We start from the raw sequence: 26,980 nt of genomic DNA on the forward strand, positions 1-26,980 counted from the left end.
TTCCCCGTCTCATTCGGAGCAATGCAGGGTTACGTGTCCTATTCAATGACACCCAAAATGAAACAGTAGTGATCCTTCCTAGAGTCAAACCTTCACTGATCTGAATCTCCCAAGTCTTTGATAATCGATTTGAAGTCCAGTTATGTCGAGATAAAGGAATAGCGTGGCATGGAGGCTCGGTTAGCCGAGTTGAAAGCCCTAGAATGTTCATGAACATGAACATGTTTAACATATTGGCACGTACCTTATGAATGCACATCCAAACAAAAGGAAATGATGAAAGATGATACTTGATAAACATGAGTTTATTTTAAAATATGAAGATAAAAGTGAACTACATTGTAAATTATGAGAAGCACCATTATCATTCTGACATGCTTTACACCGTGAGATACTTCATGTTGTCAGTGGAATCATACTAATAACCAGTTACCATGAGCAATTACACCCAATGATATCACGTTTTCTACAAGTTGAATGTCCTGGCCAAAGCCTGAAGCACAGGGACAGTACATGTACAGGGCAACGAAAGCAGCAGCGATCACATCACTTTCACAAGTCACACTATCCTTTTTCTAGACTGCTTCAGCGCTCTTCGTCTGGAGTTCAACATACATGTACTGAACAGCATCTGGTTTCATATTTATAAAGATTTCAAATGTCTTTTATTCACAATTCTCATCCAATGTCAAAGGTGACACGTTTAAGATTACGTTTGATCAAGATCTCCTCCAACTGTTCCAGAAGGGTGCTCACCATTGATATATGATAAGATGGCTCACATTCTTTGATAGAACACAGGCATTCCTAAAAAGAAAAACTTCAGATTATTTCTAACCTTGTAAGTTTCCTAATGAGACAATCAGAGAGGGCTAATCAAGAGTTTTCCATCGAATGGTCGGGTCAATAGTTTTGGACGCTTCGTAACTTTTCGCATACTTGTCGATTCAATGAGTTGATAAAATCTTTTTTAATACCTGAATTCTTTGTAATTTCTCTTTGAGCACCATGTCGCACAATCTCTTCATCTTGAACTTTTCCTTTTCTGTTGGCTCAGTCATTAGATACTGCCCACAGGAGATTCTGAAAGATATGAAATGAGCAAATTAGAATAAGAGGATCTGGTTCCCAGTTGATAAGACGGAAATAGTGACAAATCTGGTAGGCCTACCAGGCTTCCCAGTTTGTGGTAAGATTGGTTTTTGTAAAAAGTTATGTTTCCAATAAGTTCCCAAAGCTTTGGCATCCTATACACTTGATGAATAACCATTTCTGATAGTGTAACCTACCGTGTTTCCCAGTCTCTAACCAAGATTCTAAACACGCACTGAAGATTCCAACTGGGCCCATCAGCAGAACAGCAGAGAGAGCAGAGCACATCATTCTCTTCCATCATCGCCCTCTTCTTCTTCCACGCACTCTCGGGGAATTGGAATTTAATTATGTTGAAATCATCTGACATAAAAGCAAGAATTGAAAATTGTGATGATATAAACCACTCCAATAGGACCACAAGATAGCTACTCCATGAAACACGAAGCAACTGGCAAACTGTACCTAGCCATATTTGGCCCATCTATACGACAAGAGATGTTGACGTGGCAATCTATACGACAAGACTACAGTATATCCTAGTCTACCACACTAGCATTACATGTAAGGACATGTATGCAAAATAGAACTCTAGCATCTGCACTTCTGGAATGGATTGGGATTCAATTCAGTGTAAATCTACCAATCTGCAGAATAGAGTGTTCGAGGTTTCTTTCTAGCTTCCTGCAACAAAACATGTTATCAAGGGCAATGCAGAGAGATCACAGCCAAGTAAAAGCAAATCAACTCACCTTCTTTGAAAGTTACAGCATTGTGTGGGTTAACGGGAAGAACAAAACCATACTCCAGGAGCAACTTGGAATTGTCATGAGGTCCATAGCAGATAAACACTTGGTCATATGGGCGGTAGGTATCAAAAGTTTGCATCATGTACCTGTCTGTTGACTTGGAAAACACAGCTTTGACCTAAAAGTGAATATGGAAACATTTACAATTGTCCTCCTTTACCTTATACTACTTGTGGAGCTGCACTTGTCGTATCAATGATCTATTTGTAATCTAAGATTCAAAGGAAGAGTGTCCTGAGATAATCCTGGGCTGGCACTAATCTGGTCATGTCAGTGATATTTTGACTTGTTGTTTTGGGGCACGTTCCATTAAAACATTGTGACTAAGGTATGTTGTATTGTAGAACTGTGTTATTGCATACTGGATGATTTCCTTACCTTTGCAGAAACCGAGTGATTCAGCATATCAAGGAGTGGTACAAGAGCATAATGATCAACGCCAGTCAGTAAAGGATGCAACCTCTGCTCCATGTAGACAGACCTTGTATTCACCACACCCCAGGCCCAGAGATACTGCTCCCATGATAGGCCACCAGCGAAGTCCTTGCAAGCGGCCTCAATATGAGCCCCAATCAATAAGGCCAATTCGTATGACACCTTGATAGAGTTTAACTGGATATCCGACTTCTCCTTTAGAAAACCTGGAAGGCACTGACGTTCTTCATCAGTAAAGAATGCAGTGGTACTGAATGAAGCTGGTAGACTTGAGATATATGGATACCAAAAAGATTTGTTCCCTCGGCGCTTTTCATAGGCTAGAAAAAGGCAGAGGATCAGTTGAGGAGATATTTCTTCTGAACTGAAATTAAAAGGAAGAGCGTTTAAGGTACCAACCAACAGCAGATAGTGAGTGATTTGTTCCTGCATCCACTCAATGGTGTAGGAAAATCTTTCCTACATCCTGTATCCTCAGTTAAAAGCAACAAGACATTCCCAAGACATGCACACCTGAAACTTACCCAAAACCATATTTCTTTATTGCCTCACCGACATAGCTATTCAGGGCAGTGTGTGTAGTGATCAGAAGTTTACTGGGGACAGATATGATGTCATCACCTGGCCGAAGGTGAGCTTTTGTCAGGAGACCTCTGCCAGTACCTGCAATATGGATTTGAAAAAACAAAACATCGTCTTACATGATAACCATTTCCATAGTGTATGTTGTGTGAAAGAATTTAGATGGAAAAGTGAAAATACCTGGAAATACAGCTGGTCTCAGGTTCTTTAAAGTAAAGCCATTTTTCTTCATCCATTTCAAGAGCACAATGAAGGATTCTTCATGTTCAAGAGAAACTGGTCTCTCAGAAACCCGCCTTAGCTTTGTGTGAAGAGATTTTGTGTCAACATGGCCTTCTGATTCTGAAGATGTGGCAAGAGGTTCATAATCAAGGTAATTTCTAGTTCTCCTTCTCCCAGTCCGACCTTTCCTCCTCGGCATTGAGACCGAATTTCTTAAGTGTCGTATTGTCAAAAACTTCTTGGAACTATAAACTCATTTCTTGGAATGGTTTGTGAGCTGTGATGGATTCTGCATTCACCATTAAGGGTAGTTGTAAAACAAGAAACACAGAAACGAAACAGAAACACAGAAACGCAGAAACGAAACGCAGAAACGAAAATCAAACGGGTTTTCATAAAAGTTGGAATCAATCGGCACGCTGATACTTTCCTTGCCCAATCCGTTGTTATTGTCGTTTAAAAGTAAAATCTGAGGTTGGTGGGTTGCGGCCAGCCGGAATGCAATAGAGTTGTTGAGGGGATACATGGAGCAACTTGGGGGGGGGGGGGAGGGGGCGGCACGATATGGGTGAAGTCTTTTGAGGTGGTGGTGTAGTACTTTGGTAGGTTCGATTCGATTCCTACAGCATGTTATTTTAAATGAAGGTGCAGTGCAACATCTTGCCTTGTAGTGTTCAATTTACATGAAGTACCAGGATCATCCTACAAATCCCGTCTGATGCAGCACTAAATGCAAGGTACGGTACCAGTACATGGGTGAATCATTTCGACGTTATGTGAGACGTGAGAGACCAATTTTGGCGACTAGAATAGAGTAAAGTGGGGGGGGGGGGGGCGGGCACTAGACTTGGACTTGGAGTAACTCAATCTTGCCTGCCCAGCTGCTGCCTTTAAATAGTCCCTTTAAATATCTGTTTATGTTAATGAGGTTGCAGTAGGGAAGTTCAGCCTAGTGTCGTGCACAGGCCATGGAATGTACAAAAGAACAGGACTCGCTATTCGAAGGACTATTTTCTATTTACGCCGTGTAGTACATACATGTAGTGTATTGGCACGATCAAGGCCGGATGCTGCCAATCTGCGCACACGTTGATGAGGCTAAAAGGGGTATTGGGAAATGAGCATTCCTCCTTCCATTCCGACTGAATACCAGTTTTAGTTACACCCGCGTTCGCGGCCACAACCATGCAACAAGATGGAGTCTGCAGACCAGAATTCGCCACAAGACTGGTTTCTGCGTTTCGTTTCTGTGTTTCTGTTTCGTTTCTGTGTTTCTTGTTTTACAACTACCCCACCATTAATTAGTTCATCCGATAATCTAACATTTAAACTTGTAAGCAACATTCTTGTCCGAAAATAGATTTATACAACAAATCGAGGATGTTCGACATAATGTTCAATATCTAAATAGTTGGTTAGCATCTACACATGATCTTTTGAAATTATGTACAATGTAACTTCACACAATTTATATCATATTTCGTATTTTTCATTTCAGAGTGTCTGCAGTTTCCCAATGTTTGCAAATTGGCTGAAGTTGGAAAATATTGACAAAACTGTCATAGTCTTGAGCAATATGATGAAAATATTCATGAGCAGGTGGGTTTACGATTTTCAATACTTGCTCGAGACTGTAAAGAAAGGGCACTAACATGACGAATGAAGACAGCACAATTTGCCAACAAGAAACCAAAATCAACATTGGTTTTGCATCTTCGCCCTGAAATATTCATTTTGATGACCGAATTGGAATTAATATCGGTACTTGCACTCTTATTGTCTCCTTTAGTGTGTCTAGTTATCATGCAAGCCTATTATGGCCCAAAACCATGGGCACAACGTACAAGATGATGGCATTGGACGATTGGTGCAACACGTGACACTCACACTGACACTGCACTGCACCACACCATGTGGACCATCGCCATCCATGGTTGCATGCTCTCGTGATTTGTCACAATAGTGACTCGGCCACCAGTAGCCTAGTAGTAGGCTGTAGTAAGTAGTAATCAGTAGAGTGAGAAATTGCTGGGTTGTGTCTTTGAGAAAAATTAACTTTCTTCTATCATGTCTTATCTAATCTTGTTCATGATTTCAGGTCATATTGATTTGACGGAAACAAGTCATGTTTACAGGCATGCAAGGGTTCTTTGGTGGTCTTGGTGGTCAAGGCCAAGGGAGTGCTCCTCGGGCAGGAAAATATGACCAGTTTGGCCGACCAATAGCTCCTCAAAGTATGTCTTCTGATCTTGGTGGCATGACCAATATCAGGGGTGATGATCAAGCAATGGGTATTCGTGGCAGTCGATATGATCAGTTTGGGCGACCACTTGCTCCAGGTTCAGGAACAGTAGATTCAGGCCCAAAACGTACTTTGCTGCCTGCACCAGGCGTGGTGTACCCACGGCCATTAAGAACGCAACCATCTAACTCTCCGGGAGCAGCACGGGTGACCTCTGCCCCAGTTGGTCCATCAAAAGAAGCCATGATTGAGCATGCGTGCCGACCAATTATGAAAGTTGATAAGACTAGTTCACATTATCCTTGGGCTGAAGAAGGGGGAAAAAAAACCTCCCAACTGATGCCTCCTCCACTCATGCCTGGCTTTGATCCTCCTGGGCGATCAAGAGGGGACCAGTCTGATAGAGACCAAAGAAATCGTCCTGCGGTGAGGCTTGATCGCCCTGGGTTAGGGTTCGGTGAAGATTATGATAGAGGTGATCCTGGCAAGAGAAGAGATATAGTGAGTCGGTCTAATGACCCCAGTAGGGCTAGATCTCCTGACCGCAGGAGTTCTGATCGAAAGGGAAGGGTGGATGTCCGGTTTGAAGGGCGTGGACTCCGTGATTTATATCAAGATAATGACTTTGGAAAGGGAAGAGACAAGTCAGATGATCGTAGATCTGATGATCGCAGATCTGACTCCAGGGATGGTGGAAGGAGGAAGGATGATGATCGCGGAAGATCAAGTGAGAGGAGGGATCGAGGTCGAGACCGAGATAATCGAGACCAGAAGTCTGGTTCCAGATCTAGAGATGATACAGGAAGGTCTGGTGGTTCTTGGGATGGAGACCGCAGAGATTCTTCAGAAGAGGACAGGAGAAAGGAACGCTTGGAGCAACAGCGCAATCGACAAGCACAGCGGTCAAATAGCATGCAGGATATTGGTCAAGTAGATGACTTTGATAGTGCCTGGCAAAAAGCCTCTACTGCAACAGCTCGCGATCAGGATCTATTTGGATCTACGCCAAGTTCAGCTCAGTCAGCCTGGTGGACCTCATGCACTATCTGTAAAACAAACTTTAGATATAAGGAGGTAAGTTGATATCTGACAATTAACTCGATACAGTTTTGGCAACAATGAACATCTGAAGTTCTAAATCTGATCCACATTTAGGTTAGCAAATGTATGTCTGTCATACAATCAATATGTTTTTGATCTTCTAGAATAGCAGGCCAGAGACTTGGCTCTATGGTGTGAATTGCTGACCTAGTATTGGTGCCTGGTAAAAAAAGGTGATTATTTGCAAATATTTAAAAGAGATTCCTACTTGAATTTGCTTCATGAACCTTCTCCGTGAACACATACAGGTCATTAGGTCAGCCACTCGTTCATCATATACAAAAAATGTTTGTACAATGTAGTTCAAAAGTAAATGTTTTTGATCATCCTCCAGGAGTTCACAGCCCATGTTGACGAGCCTCTTCACTATATCAACTTGGAAAAAGTTCGCAAGGAACACGCAAAGGAAAAGGCTGTGAAGAAAGTGGCAAATGTAGCACAGGTAGGTTTGGCAAATAAATCATGATTTCCTCCTACAAAATAGGTTACTCTTTTGAAATTCTAGGACCTTGCATCGCCAGGCAGTTCATGGCTGGGTCATCTTGTTGGGAGAGGTTACAAGAAAGAACAATGCTTGGCTCTCCACTCTGTCCTGAAGGGCTCACACCCCACAACTTAAAAAAGTTGTCACGTCTGAGGCAGCGAATCAAAAAAGTGTTGAAATTTCTTTTGGGGAGTGTTCATGTTGTGTTGTGATCGATCATTGACGATTGTCTCTTGTTTTGTAGACTGCCAGTGCTGTGGAATCTATCATCTACCACTGCAAGGTCAGTATTTTTTTACTGAAGGAAAATCATCTTGATGTATTGTAAAAGACTGCCTGGAGAAGCTCTTTGACTTCAGATCTGAACCTCAATTAGGTTGTCTACCGCCAACCATGAAATGATTATCTTGCTGCATTTAACCCTTGAATTGATCTCCTCATGCATTTTACCTTTAGTTTGGTTACAAATGCATACTTCTCATCCAAAACAAACAAAATGATTTGAAAACATGAAGAAGAGAGGGCCGCCTCTCCTTTCAAGTTGAATTGAGATGTGAATAAATCTCAACTTTCTATGACAGACAGTATTAACCTGATTATTTTCCTCTTCAGATTTGCAACATCTCTCTCAATGGTTGGGCCAATTTCAATCAGCATGTCAGCTCTCAGATTCATCTCGTTCACTTCATCAAGAATGTGGTAAGTTGCTCTTGAGACTTTGCATGCTTTGGGGAAGCAGTCAGTTGAGTAACCAGCAGTTTGCTAGCCTTGGCTGGTATACATGTACATGTAGGCTTAGAAGTTCAAGGCCATTGCTATTTGGTCATTCCTATGGTTGACATCTGGTTGTATATTCATGGTCTCCACTTGATTTCTCTCTTTCAAGGGCCCCAAAGGTGATCCAAAAGGCTTGGGTGAGTGTTGGTTTGGTTGTAGATTTTTTTTCAATGTGCTTTTAACAGTTATAATAGGCTTCAGGTGCTGCAACATTAGCACGGCTGTACAGTTTCTGATACAATTCCTTCACATGTTGCCAATAACAGCAATGAATATATTTCAGTGATGAAAGAGAATGTGTAACCAATTTAGAGTAACTAAAACTAAAATTTCTCTTATGGAAACAGTGGCATAATACATCAGCTTTATAATGAAATAAAGCCAAAGGAAAACATTTAATGATGTCCTGGTGCAAAACCTTGTCATCACCGACACGTAAAATATTTCAGAATACTTTGAAGTATCTGATAGAGATGCCCCAGAGGCGGATGGTCGAAATCACAACAATGCGGCGAGCCTTCTCACTGACTGGAGAAGATGCAAGTGTTGTAACATGGAGATCCCTTCGTGGGAGGTAAGTGGAGGTTTCCCTAAGAGCTGTCACCTTCCGATCATAAAACTTTCAGTTTCAGTTCTATTTGTGACCCGTCACAGCAAAACCAGGCGCTTGTCGCACAGAAGATGAGCCTAAATGACACCAGGAGATAATGGAAGTAATTGATGTGCTCATATTTCACAAAAGGCAGACAATAGAGAAATGAACAGACAGTCCGTCTCAACCTGTCAAGCTCAGAGCGACATGCGCCTGGTTTTGCTGTGACGGGTCACATTTGATAAAAACGGTAATATATAATGCAATGTAAACGATAAACCAATGGCAAATCAAGAGGGTACACGGTTGCATGTTGCTTATGCTTTGTGGAAATTATTTTCAGGGAATGGGAGGGAGGGTGAGGACGAAAATCATCCGTAAACCATGAAATTTTGGTCTGTTTTAATCTCCAGGAACTTTTGATAGTTACCCTTGAGATTAGGTTAAGAACTTTTCTTTTTTCTTCACAGCTGGCATTGTGCCACTAAAGAATGTCTTTCTTCATTGCTTCTGCTTCTTGATGTATCTCAGGCTTTGACTTGTGATCTGAGAAAAAAAGTAGTTTTTTGTTCATCCATTTGCGAGGGGAATGGTCCTGTTTGGTTTCGAATATGGACAATGAGCATCCCTTTGAATTCTACCAACTGAGATGGATGTACATTACGTGAGGGTTGTCTATATTTATGAGTGAAAAGCGGGATGATCTGCTGATAAACTCCCACACGACTTACCAGTCATCAAGCCTGAGTGGCAGTGGCAATGTTCACTGATGCTTTTATGAGCAATCTTGAAGAAACAGATGCCGTCCCAAAGTTACGAACACCAGACATGAACTATATTTTCATTCTCTGTGCATGACACCCTGGTACTGACTAGTAGTATGCCGACTTGGGTGTCATGATTCAGGGTCAGTGTCTGTATATCATGAGAAAGACTCGCTCTGTCAAATTATGAGCAGTGGTCATTGTTGCAGATTTTTTTCAGTGAGAGATGTTATCTTGTTCAGCATGTTATCATGCACTTTGTCCTGTTCAAGTTCATTTACAGTGGAGCTTCCCCTGAGCTGACACGTCTGTAAGCGTTCGCTCTCTGTCTTCATGATAACCCTGATAAGGCACCCAATGGACTTCAGTATAGTTTCCAATTGGTCTCGCCTTACAGAGATTTAGCTAGAATGTTGCTGTTTTTCTACTCACAGGACAAATGGGTGTAAATCCACCAGTCTGTAAAGTGAGCAGGTTGCTGACTGGTTCCTAGTCATATAGATACTGTCCCATTTGTCAACTTGACAGTTTTTGTGCCACTAAGAAACCTGCATCCTTTCCAATTTTAGGATCCCCACATGAATTGTCCAAACCGAGGCAAAATAAACAAAATGGGTATCCCAGAAGACCCGATGGCTGACGACGCAAGTGGAGAGCCTCCTGATGATAGTCGTGAACGCAGCTGTGTTCTTCCTGAGGAACTGAATGAAAAAAAGAAAGCCTTAGGACCAGCTATCTTCTTGTTCATTAGGGAATCTCTAACCCGTTCAAATTTCCCTGGTATGACACATGAGGTACCTGCAATGGTTCCCTCTGAGGTGTCTACCTTAGCCGCTGAACTGATCAGCAGTGCTCAGAAATATCCTATGGTGGAGCCAGGAAACTTGATTGTTGGGGCCGTTGTGAATGGTGTGAAACTTTATATGACACGTAAGAAGAGGAAGGGATGGAAATGCTGGACTAGTGATATTCGTCAAGTGCAGGATCGATTGAGAGTACTGGTAACGTTTTGCGGTGGGCAAACAACAGATCTTGAGGACAAGTTCAAGGCAATGTTGGAGTTAGCAGAACCAGAGGTAGGCATTCGCTTGATTCACCGTTGAGTTTTCACATCCTTATGGTTTGCTTTCTTTCATTATTTTAAGCATTCTGTATAAGAACATGTCTTCAGCTCGAAAGGTAGGTTTTTAAAAAGATGAATTGGGAAGTATAATGATGAATTGATATTGTATAGTGATTCTTTTTGTTATATTCACCTCTGATAACCCTTTTTCAGGGGGTTTCAAAGGAAGCTGCAGCACTTGAATCAACCCAAGTGGAAAAGTCTATTGACATGTTTCGGAATGAAGACAATGACTTGAGGGCAACAGGTTCACCAACTCTCTTGAAGGAGCTAAAGAACTCTCTAACCAAACTCATGAATGGACACATCCAAAGCACATTCAGCAAAATACCCTGTAGGGTGCCTCCTAAAGTCCCTAAGGCTGTATTTACAGCAGCTGAGAACTTGAACGTTCAAGATGTGAAGTTGGGACAAAAATCGGGAAATGCTGTCACTGCCGCCATTATTAATGCACTGAAGTTAAAAGAAAATTTCAAAAAGACGATCCGAGGAAAACTGTCAGCGAACAATGTCCATGACATGTTTGATAGTCTTCAAAGATTGGTGTCCATGTTTGGAGGAGACAAGGAGCATTTGAAAGCTGGTACAGACTTTTCAAGGTATTTGGACTTGACACATGTAAGTTTTAAAGGAGATGTTTTTCAAGGTATGCTAGTTGGCAAAAATGTACTTTATGTTCTGTGTAGAGGGCCATTCTTGGCTGCATCAGAATATGCAAACATTCTACAAACTGTGCACACTTGTGGATGAGCATTCTCTATGTATGGACTCTGAATATTGAACAATATAAAGCCAGCCTGGTGTTGTCTCAAGATGTTTTTAAACATCGTGAAAAATATTCTTTTCTTCACCTTAATATCATGATTTCAAACACTTAAGTCCATGAATTGATGGCACTGCTCGATTTGGCCTCTCATTGCCAAGACCTCTTAGTCGAGTGGTGTATGAATTTGACTGTTCAGACATCCCCTTATGCTTCTTCTCTGCAGGATGCACCCACCTCAGCTGACACAGGTTCCAGGAAAATTGAGAAAGAAGTGCTGAAGGAACCTAACGCACACGACCCATCCGACAATCTTGTGAGTTTGAAGGCCAAACTTGTTGATGCTGTGTCTGACTACATACAGAGCATCACGACCAATGTGCCGGCTAGGATTCCGCCTGCAGTTCCACCGAGGATGCTTGGAGCAACGAGGGCCTTGCACTCGTATATTGTTCAGAAACATCTCACGGCAGATCACAGTATTGTTTATGCAGTACGTGATGGAATGGTGAAAGCCTTCAAACCACATCTTCCACGGAACTTCACCGTTAGTCACGTAACCGACCTGAAAGAGAGTTTTGGAGCCATGGTGACCAGATTCGGAGATGAAGCTGCGAAATTGAAGCACAGATTTGACAAGCTGTTGGAATTAGCAAAGGTTAATTTACTCAGATTGTTACGGGGGAATGCGATGACAAATGCTGTCGATTGTCTTATTTTGTCCTGGTCATTGTAAAGATAGTTCTTCATGATAGTTTATACGGTTGGCCAGAACTACTCCCTCAAGGTTGCTACATGTAGTTCTGGCTATTTTGCCTGGATGGGGTTAACAGGTATTACTGAAGTCAGCTGGTTTACAGCTCATTCACTTAATATATCAGTTCATACTTTACAGGCAAACAAACAGGAAACTACTGAGGAAAGTACAGTGGTTCCGCTAATGTCTCTCCCCTCTCTTAGAAAGAGGAGACTCTGGAAGATTTTCAATCAGACAGATACTTTAAACTCTGGTGGGTTGGTTCCTACTGCAGTTTCTGTGTTTATTTCAGGACCCGAGTGAGCCTGATGCAACGATCCAACCTCCAGGCACCGATTTGCCATGGCTGTCTCGAAGTACTGGCATGAGCAATCCAGATGCTTTCCATGAGGATATGCCACTCAGACGGGACAGCACACCACAGCAAGAACTCCGCAGACCAGAGTTTGCCGATATACAGAAAACTCTGAAGAAAATGCTTGTCGCATATTTCCGAGCTGTTGTAGCTGGTGGTGATGACTATGTCACGTCGGAAGAGACAAAGTTGGAGATATTCACGGCTGCTAAGGAGTTGGACTCTTATGACGTTAGTTGCGCCGGTGCACCAGGCTCTGCTGTTGCCATTGCTATTCAGCGTGCGGCACGCACAACTTCCTTTAAGGCGGCGTCCATAATATGTATTCAGGGAATAAAAGACAGCATGGTTTCTCTTGTGGAAACTCTTGGTGGAACTTTCCCTGCAAGGCTAGCTGAAAGATTTGATGCTTGTCTTACAGTTGCCCGGATACGTGAGGTAAGATTTCATAGGTTGCAATTGCTATTCAGGGAGGAATGTGTCGTGATAGTTGACAGTTTACAGATTTACACCAAATATGAACTTCCCCTATTGAAGTTAAAGCCTGTTTTAGGTCGTCATCTGCCTCAGTTTTCAACTTCTTTTTATTTCTTCCAGACTGAAAGTCAAGCCGATGGCATGCAGCAAAGGACAGCGGACTCTAGGAGAGTGGTTGGCATTGACATAGCAACGTCAGACGGGAAAGATTTGAGTGATGTTGAAGCAGAAGCTGGTACAAGCAAAGCAGATGATACCGCTGAAATGAAAGAGCCAGATGTACTACCCAATGATGTTTTCAGGAAGAAAATAGCTGTACGCGTCGCTGTCTTTCGATATTTAAAGGATCATCTCCAAGGTCTTGACATCCCTGAGAAATCTTCAATGGTTCCCGAAAACGTTTACACGGCGGTGACAGTGCTGTATTCATCGGCTGTGGAGAAAAACATCAACCCTGGACCTGTTGTAACTGGAGCGATTGTGGCAGCTGTGGAGTTTGTTATCAAGCGGTTGGCTAATCAGAGTTGGAAGTTCACTGGAGCAGCTGTCCAGGATGTGAAAGGGAGACTTGACAATCTTGTGAGCAGTTTTGGTGGGGATCCTAATGACATTGCCCCAGTTTATGACATGGTCATGAAATTTGCAAAGGTAAGGAATCCTTGTAAACATGCATTTCAGCATGGGGCTGATTTATACATAACCAATTAATTAAAAAATCCACGGCTGCACTCCAAAATTGACATGGGTCGGTGGATGATCGTCTGAGCATCTCCCACTCCAAGTACTTGCTTAATGTAAAGCACGTTTAAGGACATGAGCATATTAAGGATAACCACCCAGTGAATTACTGATTGTGATACAGATTGATGGCCTACTTCGATGATACCGAAGTGTATGTGATGTATGTATCTCACTTGAGCCTCTGAATTTGATGTTTTTGTATTTAGGACAATGCTAGAGAAGCAACTCAGCCAACACGAGACCCTTCCAAAGAGGCATCAAAAGGGAAGAATGAACCAACACCAAGCAAAACTGGACAGAGGAGTCGGGAAAAGATAAATTTCTCTTTGAAGAAGGAGGAGGAAGAAGAGAAAATATGCACGGGACCAGATGCAGCATTCGAAGGCACCAAGATCCTTCCTGTTAGCGTTGTGCAGAAGAAGACGGACTTTGGCATTGGGGTAGATAAATTTTGCAAACAGCTACTACTCTCGAAGGACTACTCGACAGGCATTGATTCCAATGTCCCGTTTGCTGTTAGTGGCTTTCTGAAGGATCTTGGAGTAAAATTGGTCGACTCTGCAAGGAAACGTGCCAGTGGGTGTGACGTTGGTGATGTGATCACGAGTGCCATGGCCGCAGGCGTTAATACATTCTGTGAAGGGAGAAGTGAAAACTGGCGTTTTAACTCATCTGCTGCTGTCTACGATCTCAAGGCGCGGCTGAAGAACTTCTTGACTATTCATGACGGATATCCAGCCAAGTTGGATGAAGTATTCAGCAAACTGTTGGATCTTACTGAGGTAGGACAAATTTTGTGAGACAGTACAAAAACACTTGGGATGGCAGATTTTTTCAATGTGTTTGTTATTTGGACAACAAAAAGATAATGCCAATAACTTCAATCTGTCCTGTTGAAATGTGTCTGCTGTGGGTTCCTTAGTGAGACTTGCCTAATGAAATAGTATCACGTTGTCACCTTGATAACTTGTGGGAATTTTTTATCATTCGTGTTTAATATTGTTCACTATACTTTCAGAACAAGGGGCTTGATATTTCCGAAATAGAGGACCTTTCCTATGATGAAATCGTGCAGCTGGAAGGGTTGTTGGGGTTGGGTGATGATTCAGACATGGAGGGACTGACTGTTCCAGCTCCAGCTGACAGTTTGGCCAATCCTGGCAATTCTGGTCAGGACATTGGCTTGCAGAATGAAGGTTTCAGTCTTTCATCTCAAGAACCTGCCCAGTATGGGCCCATTGCAGGTGGTGGTCTGACGAGCAACCTTGGGAGTGGGCCAACACTTGGTGCCAAGATGCCAGAAGTACACAAACTGAAAATGTCAGTTTTTACATACCTAAGAATTAAGTTGCTGAATTTGGAAAAAAAGGCAATTGTCCCCAATAGAGCAGCAGAGGAACTTGCAAGTTTCTGCCTGAAGTTTGGCGCTGATGTTGGCCTGACCATCACATCCAGTATTGTTCAAGGCATTAGACTAGTTACTGATCGAGTCAAGGAAGGATGGAAGAAAGATATTTCCCAGATTCGAAGCGAGTTGAAACCTCATTTTGCGTGCATCACAGAGCTCGTGGGAAAGTTCAATGGAAATGGTTTTAAAGTGCGCGAACAGATACGATTTCTTCTTGACGAGATTGACGGCAGTGCCAAAGCAAAGTGGTACATCCGCAAAGTAGAGCGACTGCAGAAAATCGCTTCACTTCCAGGTTTTCAGAAATTGAAAAATAAAGCAACAGAGGTATGTTTTACAGCGAGTGGCTGTGTTAGTCGTAAAAGTATCTTGCCATGACTTCTTGAAATCTTGGCCTTGCTGGTTTTCGTTACCTCATTATGTTCTAAGTTTCCTTTTGAAACTTGTCTTGTTGGAGATTGGGAACAGTGTAATGTTACCTTTGGCTGTTTAGCATAGTCCAACAGGGAATAGCCTGAAGAACTCGATGGTAACCAAGACACTACCTTTTATGGACAGTTTTCTTGATTGTCTGACGTTCTCTGGTTCCTGATTGGTGTGCTGCCAGTAAGTTTTGCCTGCTCTTTGCATCTAGAGGAGAAGGGAGGGCAGGGGGCATGTGTTTCTTTTGAGTAAGGTAAGATTTTTTTTTGGAGGTATTTGCCATTGGTCTATTTTACATTGCATTGGTGTGATAATAGAAGAAAAAACTATTGTCAGAGTTTGTAATATGCTTCATGAATGGTATTAGAATCATACGTGAAGAAGTTAATCCCCTTTTAAAGTTTTCTGCCAGCATGTGTCCTTCATGCAGAATATTCTTACAAAAATCATTGAATTTTTTATGATTGCCATTTCCAGCGCTATAAACTACACTTACGAACACAACAGCACCTTGATAATACAATTTCTGATCTGTTGCGTGAAGTGATTCAGGAAGAGACCGACTTCATCAAGAAGCAAGCAGCAAATGGGAAAGAGGTAAGAGGAAAGATAATATGCCTGGTCACAAGTTCTCACTTTTAAATACAACACCATACAAGCATGAAAATGTGTTTCCACATCTTTCCCTGCAACAGGTATGACTTGAGTCTGCTCGAAGTTATTGGCTGCGACAAGTATTACGGTACATGAAAAGTATATTTCTGTCTCTGTTCTTGCAGAAAAATGTGGAGGACATCGAAAGGAACCGCAAGGCATTTGTAAGTAGTCTTGTTCTTTGTTCATTGCTGAACTGTTGGCCCTTCTGGTGATGAATGCTGGTGTCGGTTGTATCACTGAAGTTATAATAAAAGGATTCCTGTGGGGTTCCTTGACCTTGTAGCGTGTGGTACATGGAAGTGTGACCACCCAGAATCAGAATGGCTTGTTTGGAACCTAAGAAAATATGGCCTTGTCTCTGATTTCGGCGAAATAAAGACTAATGTTCCCCAGCTTCCACTCCCCGTTTTACCACACCTCAGTCTGATGTATTATTCCTTGTGACAATTTCCAGTGGGAGACCCAGATGCCTCTCAACCATATCAGACCTAGCCAGGGGCAGATGGATGATGCTTATTCTACCTTCTTGGTGAGTTGACCGTCTCGCATCGTTTCGCTTCAAATTTTTGCCGCAAGATGAACAAGTTGGCCTTGGAATCTGCCAGGACTGATCTTACACTAGGCTTTCAGTCTGTTTGCCAAAGCCACTTTTGACAGGTCTCAAGATGTGCCCTGCTTACCAGCCTTTTTGTCACAGCAACCTGTGATCATGATTGCAGCAACAATAATTGCCAGTTTAGGCTGTGATCTAAAAGATGATGCAGATGATAAACATTTTAGATGTGCTCCCTATAATTCTTTGATTCTTTTCTCTATTCAGAAGGAAGCTGGAATTGATAATGATAACAGACAAGGTATGTATCCTGATCGGACAGTTGCTATTTGTCGAGAAGTGCAATTGTACACATTTCGAGTATCTGGTGATATGTACTAAACAATCAAGTCATTTTTCAAGATTTTGTTTATGTGTCCTTCTTCTCTCTGTTTAACTTGATTGCCCTGAATACTCTATGTACCTGTATTCGAGGGACTATCGATGCACACCAGTGTTGCATGTACTTCATGAACAGCTGAGTGAAATCTCTCAAATCTGACTGTTGTATAGCAAAGGACACAGAAGGGTTCCTATTTCAGCTTTTTTCACCTCGCTTGTCTTCAAAGAGACTGTTACTGTACAGTGTAGGAAACTAACTAGTGGTCTCTTTCTATTCTTTCAATGTGACTTTCTGGTCATGAGCCCTGTGTTAGAACTATTTCTTTAAGGATTTCCCATTGACACACCTGATAGAACTGATGTCAGTGTTTGAGCTGGGCCAATTGGAATGCTTGTTGACCTGAAAACTGAATGATGGAAACGCTATGGGAGAATGAGAGTGGTTATGAGGAAGGTGATGTCCTTGATGATTCCCAGACGATGGATCCAGGATGACTCTTTGGAAAGCCGTCTGACCTTGGCGTAGGTGCAATCTGGTGGAATCAGCATGAACTCTAGGACGAAGATTGTGATGTCCTGTAGGCCTGTTGGGTAGGCAGGATGAAATGGTGGTGAACGACATTTGCGCCAACGTTTTTCCCCATGCTGTAGAAGTGATGTTCCGGAAGAGACCGTTTCGTTTTGCCAACATTCTGCTTGTTACATTGTCGGCATTGAGAGCAATAAGCAACAAAGATAAAAGGGTTCATGGAGTTTGCATCTTGAGATACCTGGACAAGAGAATGATACTTTCATGGCTGTAGTGGAATAGTTTAGAGATTTTAGTGTAGAGTTTAGATTTGAATTCTGGCAGATCTCATCTGCAGATGTTCTTCCTTTCAGGGCAGTTAACAACACTTGTTCTTTTTAAATATATGCGTCTTCGGGTTTCGATCTTTGTTTCTGATAGCATCCCCTTACCATATCCTCAGGAGACAGTCATTTTGATAGGAATTCGTGCTTTCTTAAGTCTTAAACGATTGTCGTTTTCTGCTGTATATCTTGTTTTCAGGAGTATCTTTACAATAGAAAAAACTTAGTATTTACTTTTCAGCTACTTAAGGTATCCAAGTGAAAATGCTTCTGCATTGTTACCGGCGGTGTTTCCTTCAAAAGCTTAATAAACAAAATTAAACCAAACCAAAAACGTGTCATTTCAGTAAGCAGCCGATGAAAACACTAATACTGTGTTCATGGTACATGTACATGTATTACAAATGCTGAATAAAAAATTTAATCATAGTCTAAAATGCATTGAAAATCGTTAAAATCAACACTCAACACTTTTATCATGAAATAATGTTTTGACACTCAAAGGACTGGTTTTACAGCATAAAAAATGTTCAAAGTTAGACTGTCAGCCATCATTGAGTTTTGAAATGCGTAATGGAGCGATTTGGGGCCATGTTTGCCAAGTTTTCCTTCACCTAGACTGGTTGCCAAGCAAGGCTCAGGAGGCCCGTCTCCTCATAATCAAACATTTGTCACTACACCATTCTGTACCTTCTTTGACTGCAGGTGACAGCAACAATTCACAGAGCACTCCCCACTACAGGGAGCAAAGAGGAGGCTTACAACAGCAGAAATCTGAACAAGGCCGACAACAGTCTGGAAGGTAATGTATTGGCTAAAGCTTAGATTTTCAGCTGATTGGCCGGTAAATCCTTTTCTTCAACCCTCACAAAACTTCCACAAAAACTCTTTTTCGCATTTTGTTATGTTTTCCATAGACTTGGAAATTGGTCCTCTATATTTCAGGTGCAACAAATTCAAATTGGCAATTTGTTGGTCATTAACTCAAAACTGTTAGAAAAATGGTCACACAGATCTCACTTTTCTGTGTGCGATCTGGGATTTCGGAGTTCATTGCTTGGTTCCAAATACTCATTTTGCAACTGGCACAATAACTTCAGTCATAAGATGCTGAAATATCTATCTTCTGTTGCAGTTTCGATGATTATTATGATAATGACAATTATGGGTATGACCCAAATGGGTAGGTAGACTGCAAAGAGAGAGAGCATTGAATGTTGTCTGTAGTCTATAGTTACTTTATGTGGTTGTTTTCCTATATAAAGCCTTTGTGATGCAGTAAGAACTTAGTTTTTTTCTGGATTTTAAACGTTCTGAGCTACGTTTTAAATGCTTACACCACACCTCGTCTCTTCACACCCCTGTGGGGGACTTGAATCCAATGCTCATGGTACATCATCATATCTCTTGCTGGGTCGCAATTCTGGTTGAAAAGGGAGCTAGTCTGTTACATGTTGATTTACGCTTTCACAGGTTTGCTTATGGTGTCCCTGGCGGCTTGAATTTTCTTGACCGCCTTTTGTTTCCTATCCTATGGCGCTCTCAGATCACGTACTGGAGGAAGTTCACTTAGATTTTTGCAAAGTTCATCAGTTCTGAAGCTTTCAGTACTGAATATGCACACTGAACAGTTTCTTGCTGCAGCTAACTCTCCATGTGACATAGATGCAGGCCAGCTCTGTAGAAAGAATTCGCATTCCAAAATTAGTGCTCAATGATGTGTGGCTCCCAGCATTCAAGGAACACACAGGTTTTGCTAAAACAACTTCTAAAACTCTTTGATCTAAGAAGAATAGAGGACGACTACATTGTATTTGCAGCAACTTCATTGGTGGTGACCACAAAGGGGGAATGAAATCATGCAGGCATTCATTAACACGCTCACATATGTTATGTTTTGTTCACCTAGAAACTATCAGAAGACGTTTCACTTTCTGCATGAGTTTCATGTTTCTCCTGATCAGTATTGCTGTATCAAACAGTATATTGTCTTTCTGTTTCTGTTTGATGTCAGAGGGGTAATGGCTCTGGCAAGAGCTCCAGCTCCCCTCTCCACTTTCCTCTGTAGCGTATTCTGGGAAACAATTCCCATCTGATGCTGACTTACTATCCTCCTCTCCCCTCAGGTTGCTTTTGGCACCATCACTCTATTGCCATCTACTCTGGCAAAGTCTGGTTCTGATGGTCTACTGACATTTAAGTGCTTTGATTTTACCCTTACTTCATGAAAGAATGAGTATGTTTGTGTACGGATATAGCTAGATGAGTTGTGACCAGCTGTGCTGTGATGTGACTGTTTGTAAAGATGTGAATTTTCATTTAATTGCTTAAACCATGAAAGAATGAAGACCAGAAGGCCAATTGTTTCTGCCGAAGCTGCAATGTCTGTTATCAAGAAGAAGCATTCACTGCGGACACACTTCTTTAGCGTTTACCATTAGAGTTTGGATTGCCATCATGACCTACCTGTAGCTCCTGATACATATTCTGTTAAACTTTTAATCAATGTATAACCCTGAAGCTGGATGCCATTGATACATCTCTTTGCTTTGATGGACTCACTTTTGATTTTGACCACATTTATCGTTCTTTCGTGCTACAATTACTTTTCTAAAGGTGCTCTCATTATCATATCTAGAATATCACCATCTGTCCACACAATAGATCAATTTACCTCAATATTTCATGCCATCATTATCAACTTCCTGCCTTTATTGGGAAACCAACTTGCCTTGTTTAACGTTACTTTAGCGTTCAGCCAATCTTGTCATCATCTCAGTCAATATTGCTTAGAACTTGATTCTGATCTGGATACTGTTGGTCCCAAGATTACCATACATGTAGCTGAGGAGGAAATCACAAGCTGAGGTTGTGGCGTTTTGTGTATGAGGTTTGTTTGACAAAGCCCTGACACCCAAGTATAGTTCCTGTTGTGATTCCTTCTTCTTCCTGCTCGATACACTTTACACTGGTAACTCTACCCTTTCTCAAAAGTGTGTTCTGGTTTTTTGAGAAGTGAGGCCTGGACGCTTAAGGTTGCTCTATCTCTTTTTGATTTCTTACGATGTTTGGTCAATCAGCTTTTAACATCTTTACCAGTTTCTTCATGATGCAAATCGAGCTGTTTGATGGCCGTTTAGAGACGGTGCATTAGTCAAACTCTGAGAGAATAGAATGTTATCAATGATGTTTAGGTTACACCCATGCCATTGTAATTCCTGGCATCATCTTTATTTTATTGGCCACTTTATTTCGCCAACTTTGTTGGTCTGTTCTGTTTAGTTTGAATGTTTTTCATGCAGATTGTACACAATTTCAAATTTCAGCTGTCATAAATCAGATTGTTTTGTCAGGACTACATTGTACGTGATGTTCTGCTCCGATAGTGATATACATGTTTCAGTGGATTATGAACAAGGTTTAAAACTTCAGTTTCCATACATTATTTAGCTTCAATTCAAGGATATATTGATTGCAAACAAGAAAAATGCAAGTGTAAATGAATACACACAAAAAGCTAGGTGTAATGTATAGTAAATTAGGGAGGTACTTTGTAACTTGAGATGGATGTAGAAGTCAGGTGAAATGGTAAACTTTCTGAAAAGGATAATTTAAAAAACTGTTAAAATTGGGAGTTATGATGGCCCATTAAAAATTATGTCTGTGTTTGGTCAGCTTTCATTCAAGCAACCTTTGGGTAGCTTAGAGTGGTTAACATGTTCTGATGCTACCAATCGTATTATTTGGGGTTTTATTTTTCATTGTAGGTAACTGATCTAGAGCAAGAGTTATTATAGGGGGTTAGTCATCAGCTAGCTTTGACGGGTAGTAACTCTGTTGTCTTTTTCTCCTTTTTCTCTGAGCAGACGTCAAGATAACCGAGGACCTGATGGAGGCGGTGGGTATGATTATAGCAATCGTCAACAGACAAGTTCATCGAGCCAACAGGTAGGTTGAGATTAAGTAAATACACCCTGTCGCAGCGCTTAGCCGGCGGAGGACAAAAAAACAACTATACGTGGCGGATATAGAAAAAAAAAGAATACAATTCACAAATCATTTAATTGACATTATATACACATTACACATTACACATTACACATTACTCACGTAAAGGCCTCGCGTGCTAGCTCTATAATTAAGCGGAAAATGCAGTATAAAATAAATGCGGTATGGCGGCGCAGGATGTTCTTGCGTTAAAGATTCGCCATGTTGTTCAAGTGAGTTTTCTTGTTGCGACGTCAAAACGTCGTAACGTCTAAACAATAAAGAAACGCGCAATCCGCGGCCAACAATAAACACAAACTTCGCGTCACGGATGACGTCACATATAATGTCCGTAGATGACGTCATAATACTCATTGCGAGTGCGCATGCGTACTTAGTTTCGGACACACCGCCGCGCGGTGTATTGATCATGGACGAATCGTCGCGGCTTCTGAACGAGTCGCCCGTATTTGGAACGGATCGGAACACACCCTGTATGGAGCTTGTGCATGATGATGTCATCTCAGCAGAACTCGTCATCTAGACAGTCAAATTGACATCTGTTTGACATCATGGAATTGGCCATCCACCCGGTTCCCAGCTCTGTGATGTGACTGACTGGTCTCATTGAGGTGCCCTATATTTACGTTCAGTTCTGCTTTCCACTAGGGTGGCTCCAACAGGTTTGACCAAGCACAGGAGTCTCTTGCCAGGCCCTCTTCCTCATCGTCAACTGGGGGTGGTTTGAGTAGCCAAGGCCAGAGTGTCCTAAACCTCTTTGACAAGTTCCTGATGCAGACAGGTGGTGAAAAACTGTCTAATTCGCAATCGCAAGGTCAGGGCCAGGATAATCAGGCTTCCAAGTTGCTGGACACAATACAGCAAAAACTAGAAAATATTGGAGATGTAGAGGTAAGGCATGAATGCACCAGGCAATGAAGTTGCAACAACAGTATTGGAATTCTAGCTGATCGATTCAGGGTCTATGCACAAAACTGTACCAAGATGAAAGTAGTTCCATTGCTTGAAGCCTTCTGTTAATTTGACCCCTTGTGTTTTACAAGCTGTTAAACTGACCGTCATTTGCCTCAGAAGGGATATCTGCCCTGTCAATATGTTCTTAGATGTCAATAAGAGAAAACCAGTGCAGATAAAAGCTCGACTCCTGTTTCAAGTTTTCAAGTTTCTCGTTGCAAAAACTCAATTTATTTATATACATGAGTTAATGATAGCACCATCAACAAACACCTTGTCTACGTATTGATGTAATAAAAGGAAGCGTGTCTGAATATTGATATTATATCCTTCAGGATGATAGCGCTATCAACATGATCCTTGATCGTGTCCTGGATGAATACAAGGCTCTGAAAAGTGGTGGATCACAACCAGTATCACAGGCACAGGCGCCTCCTTCTTCTGTTGCCAGCGCCATGTCTGGCGGCCAGGTACAGTCAAGTCTACTACAAATACCTGGTGGTACGATGCAAGATCCAGGCATGCAGATGCAACAGCAGTTACAGGATATGCAAATGCAACAGCAACTGCAGCAGCTCCAAGGAATGCAGAGTGGGCAAACTTCAATGGTTCGGCCATTCCTCGTGCCAACACCAACATCTATGTTGATGCCACCGACGGTGAGCAGGATGCAGCCTCCACCGATGCGACTCATGCAACCAGTGCAGTCGAATATGCAGCCACAGATGATGCCACCACAAACTGGCCCCAATCAACAAGGGCAGATGAACCTTAACCAGCAAGGAAACCAGAATCGGAACCAGTCTAACAGGAATCAACAGGGCCAAGGAAACCGGAACCAGGGCCAACCAAACAGAAATCAACAAGGAAACCAGGCAAACCGGAATCAGCAGGGGCAGCTCAACAGGAATCAACATGGGCAGTCGAGCAGGGATGAGCCAGGGCGAGGCGAGCACCCAGGCAAGATGAAGGCCCTTCTCGCTGCGAGCTTAGCAGCCACACTTGCAGGGAAAGACAAGAAACAAGGAATGTCCGAGTCCACGCAAAATAAATGTAAGTTGTTTCATGGTCCTGATAGTTGTGTTGCCTGTTGAGCCGTAAGAATCTCTTCAGAGCCAGATTCAGGCAACCAACTCAAAGCTATCCATGTAACTTTGATAAGTTATTGGCTTGGTAATTGTAACTGCTACAAAGGCTGTGGGAATGGTTTCCAACTGTAGTCGAATCTGACCTTAAAAGTAGTCTTCCCTACACCCGCCAGAATCATCTAAGCTCTTTTTTACTTGCTTTACTAGTGTCTGCAGTTTTGCGTTCACTGAATGAGAGGTTAGAGCCTGGTCAGAGGAAGCGTCCATCCAGATGGAGTTCAGAAGATACAGGTCCCGAAAAGCAGCAGGACAGACATGTATCTCCTGAACGCAAGCGGCCAAGAGATCGGTACGTGTGACATTTTCTTGTAACACTGTTCAAAACAACCTCTGCACATGGATCTTATTTCCATGTTTTATCTCCTATTGAAATGAGTTGTCGCTCTAACTCAGTAATCAACTTGTGCTTGTTTCGTCATTGGTTGTTCTGTCACCTCTGTGATTTTGAACCCAAAACCAATGCAAATACTCTTAAATGTGATCCATTCTTGTAATCATCTTGGACTCTAAATTGCAGCTCACCAGATCAAGGAAGAGGTGGTCCTAACAATGGAGATAGGAGACCAACACGCTTTAATGAGAGACCAGATGGGAAAAGGGATCTTCAGGAAGCTGGCAGGGGCAACCATGGAGGCCCTCCGATGAACATGCACCGAAAGGACGAGTGGATGAATGAGATGAAGTCAATGCATGGGAAGCAGATGGGAGGACCGAGGATGCCTGGGGCTGGGGGCCCCAGGGGTGCGGGCCCCATCAAGTCTCTCCTTCCCCAACCTAGAGGGGACATGGCCCAGGGGCCCAGGATGAATATGCCTGGTCCGGGAGGCCCTGGAATGAGGGACAATGGTGGTCCCAATACCCCAATAGACTTAATTACTGCACTGTATGGAGACATCATGAATATTCTGGCAAGTTCTTCTCAATTTTTCATCAGTCATAATGTGTTCCATCAGGCTATCCCTGTGTTAAGATATGCTTTCTGATGATATCTCCATTGTCTTTATCTTGATAGTTCGCTCTCTCTTTCCAGGCTCCAGGCAGTGTTAACACACCACAAGAAATGAGCGTCGCCACAGAGATGATTGCATCGTTGTCACAAGCCATGGCTGTGAGTGTCAGGTTCCCATAATGATTAGAGAAAAGATTTATATATATTTATATAAAAAAGGCGATTTTTAATGCTCTTGCTCATTTGAATCTGTTCTCTTTTCATTACTTCCAGTGTGTCCTTAACAACATCTACAGCCCGGAGAGCCAGGTGAAGATCCAGCAGTCGGCCCAGAAATTCAAGCTGGCATTTGGCAACCATCCGTTGGTGCAGGCGTTCTTCTCAGCCACGAGTGTTCCACCAGATGTCATCCAGTTGCTTGCCAAGCTTGACCCGATGCTACAGAAACGGGTAGTGATTGTGCTTCAACAGGCCAGGAAGGACATCCAGCAGCAGGCGTTACAGAGTGCAGTCTTCTTGGAAAAGTTTATGGTCAATTCAAACCTACGCATGTAGGACATGTTGGAAGGTTACAGAGAGCTGTCCATGGTCTGCTGAGATAGTGTGTTGGTGTTGAAGTGATGGTCTGCATTTAATGGCCAAAATGGCCTAATGTACAAAGCATATTTTTAGACAAACAGTGTACTTGAATTTGTTATTTGATCGTAGTTTTATTTTCGTGTCTTCTTAATTTTAATATGGAACTAATCATCACGCATTGTCTGATCTTAAAGGGGGACTACTGTAGAACCGGTATTGTTCATGTACAAGCATCTATATAATTCTGCGAGTGAAAGGTTATTCCAAAAACCCACAAACAGAAAAGGCACGTGAACACTACCATGACTACCGGTTGTGCAGGATACATGTACTACTAAGTACCCATTACTTGTTTTCGATGTAATGTGAGATGGAAGAGACCCCAGTTGGCAATTTCATGTAACTAAATCTGTTCGTCCTGGCTCCTGCCTATAGACTTCCATTAAAAACTGTTGTTTTCACAATGAATGCTTTTAGGATGGTCTTTTCTTACAATCAGTGTTGTAAATTGCCTTAGCTCTTTGAAATAAAGCTTTGTACTGTGCTGTAAATGTAAATGTTTACCCTTTACCCCAGTGCCAGGTCCACTGCTTTCACAATGAATGCTTTTAGGATGGCCTTTTCTTACAATCAGTGTTGTAAATTGCCTTAGCTCTTTGAAATAAAGCTTTGTACTGTGCTAAGCCTAATGTTTACCCTTTACCCCAGTGCCAGGTCCACTGCGCCTCAAGTTGATCAAAATCTTAATTGGTGAGCTATTGACTTTGGCATGTAAGGGTACGTGTGAATGCATATTTTAACACCTTCAGCGCCGAACCAAGTAGATCTACATGGCCCAAATCCCCACTCCCCTTTGAGCTGGTTATCGGAGTCTCATGGACTTCATGAAAGAAAAGGTCTTTTCAGTTCCTACCTTGCCCTGAAGATGGCGATGGCGTAGTTCTTTCATGAAGTCGTTTAAAGTTCTGAACTACGCCATCGCCATCTTCAGGGCAAGGTAGGAACTGAAAAGACCAAACCACTGAATATTAAGCGAAGTAAGCTGTTCCGGGGTGTGTGGAAAAGGGGGCCTTTTTGGTCATTTTTCAACCAAAAAATAAGATATAGTAAAGGAGTGTAGCAGACATACTTCTATTGATTCAAGAAGACTTTGTCTTGGAGAAGTTACTGCAAAAGACCTTATGCAGCCATCTCTTATATTTTGCTTTCTTCTGGGGGTCAGAAAAGGGGTGTTGGGGGCTGAAACTATTCATCTGTTTCGAAATCAGGGAATTATACCATGCAGTTTCTTCTGCTTTTGGAACAGACAAGTTAATTCTTCAACGTGCAGTTCATTAGAGTATATCATGATTGTATCAGTTATGAAAAAATAGTACATGTTTGTAAACTTCCCTCTTTCCTTTAATTAAATCCCTTTCGAAAAAGATCTCGGATTCTCCATAGTAAGATTAAAATCTGATTTTACCTTGGCCCCAAATCTGTCTTCTGAGAGACGTCTCCACCGTAAGCATAGCAGCTCCAAGAAGACCATTTTCAGATTGAAAAACTTTGGGCATGGCCACATCCCTGTGACGCATCCTCCGATCATGGGCACTTCCAGCACTGTTGACGGGGTAGAGGAGTGTTTGGAGTAATATGGATATTATGTACACTGTCACCTTTTCCACGGACGATTTATATATGATCCGTCGTCATACCCAGATAATTAGGAAGAAACCCCGCCGTTCACGCTCGTTTACGAACAATCGAAAC

At 42.2% G+C, this 26,980-nt stretch overlaps 2 protein-coding genes across 3 annotated transcripts; one reads left to right on the forward strand and one right to left on the reverse strand.

The window, feature by feature from the left end:
- Positions 1 to 314: 314 nt before the first annotated feature.
- On the reverse strand, positions 315 to 3,471 carry LOC135488194 (SET domain-containing protein 4-like). The gene is made up of 7 exons (XM_064772688.1): positions 3,099 to 3,471; positions 2,861 to 2,999; positions 2,280 to 2,700; positions 1,845 to 2,019; positions 1,290 to 1,455; positions 978 to 1,083; positions 315 to 807 (listed from the first exon to the last, which is right to left on the reverse strand). The coding sequence occupies exons 1-7, from the start codon at positions 3,337 to 3,339 to the stop codon at positions 679 to 681; spliced, it is 1,377 nt and encodes a 458-aa protein (XP_064628758.1). The 5' UTR covers positions 3,340 to 3,471; the 3' UTR covers positions 315 to 678.
- A 1,326-nt stretch (positions 3,472 to 4,797) lies between these two features.
- LOC135487482 (uncharacterized) lies at positions 4,798 to 26,858 on the forward strand. 2 transcript variants are annotated; one of them, XM_064771178.1, is made up of 27 exons: positions 4,798 to 4,901; positions 5,239 to 6,456; positions 6,818 to 6,925; positions 7,212 to 7,250; positions 7,580 to 7,666; positions 7,854 to 7,881; positions 8,194 to 8,318; positions 9,670 to 10,176; positions 10,377 to 10,841; positions 11,213 to 11,644; positions 12,036 to 12,536; positions 12,696 to 13,223; positions 13,523 to 14,098; positions 14,335 to 15,051; positions 15,625 to 15,744; positions 15,927 to 15,965; positions 16,259 to 16,333; positions 16,625 to 16,658; positions 18,296 to 18,392; positions 18,726 to 18,773; positions 21,457 to 21,538; positions 22,247 to 22,489; positions 22,888 to 23,605; positions 23,848 to 23,989; positions 24,218 to 24,608; positions 24,731 to 24,808; positions 24,923 to 26,858. In XM_064771178.1, the coding sequence occupies exons 2-27, from the start codon at positions 5,266 to 5,268 to the stop codon at positions 25,202 to 25,204; spliced, it is 7,653 nt and encodes a 2,550-aa protein (XP_064627248.1). In that variant the 5' UTR covers positions 4,798 to 4,901; positions 5,239 to 5,265; the 3' UTR covers positions 25,205 to 26,858. The 2 variants fall into 2 exon arrangements, with proteins under 2 accessions (XP_064627248.1, XP_064627249.1); XM_064771179.1 differs by lacking the exon at positions 18,726 to 18,773.
- Positions 26,859 to 26,980: the final 122 nt, after the last annotated feature.

This window comes from Lineus longissimus, chromosome 5 (assembly GCF_910592395.1).
Source record: "Lineus longissimus chromosome 5, tnLinLong1.2, whole genome shotgun sequence".
In the NCBI taxonomy this organism is placed as follows: domain Eukaryota; kingdom Metazoa; phylum Nemertea; class Pilidiophora; order Heteronemertea; family Lineidae; genus Lineus; species Lineus longissimus.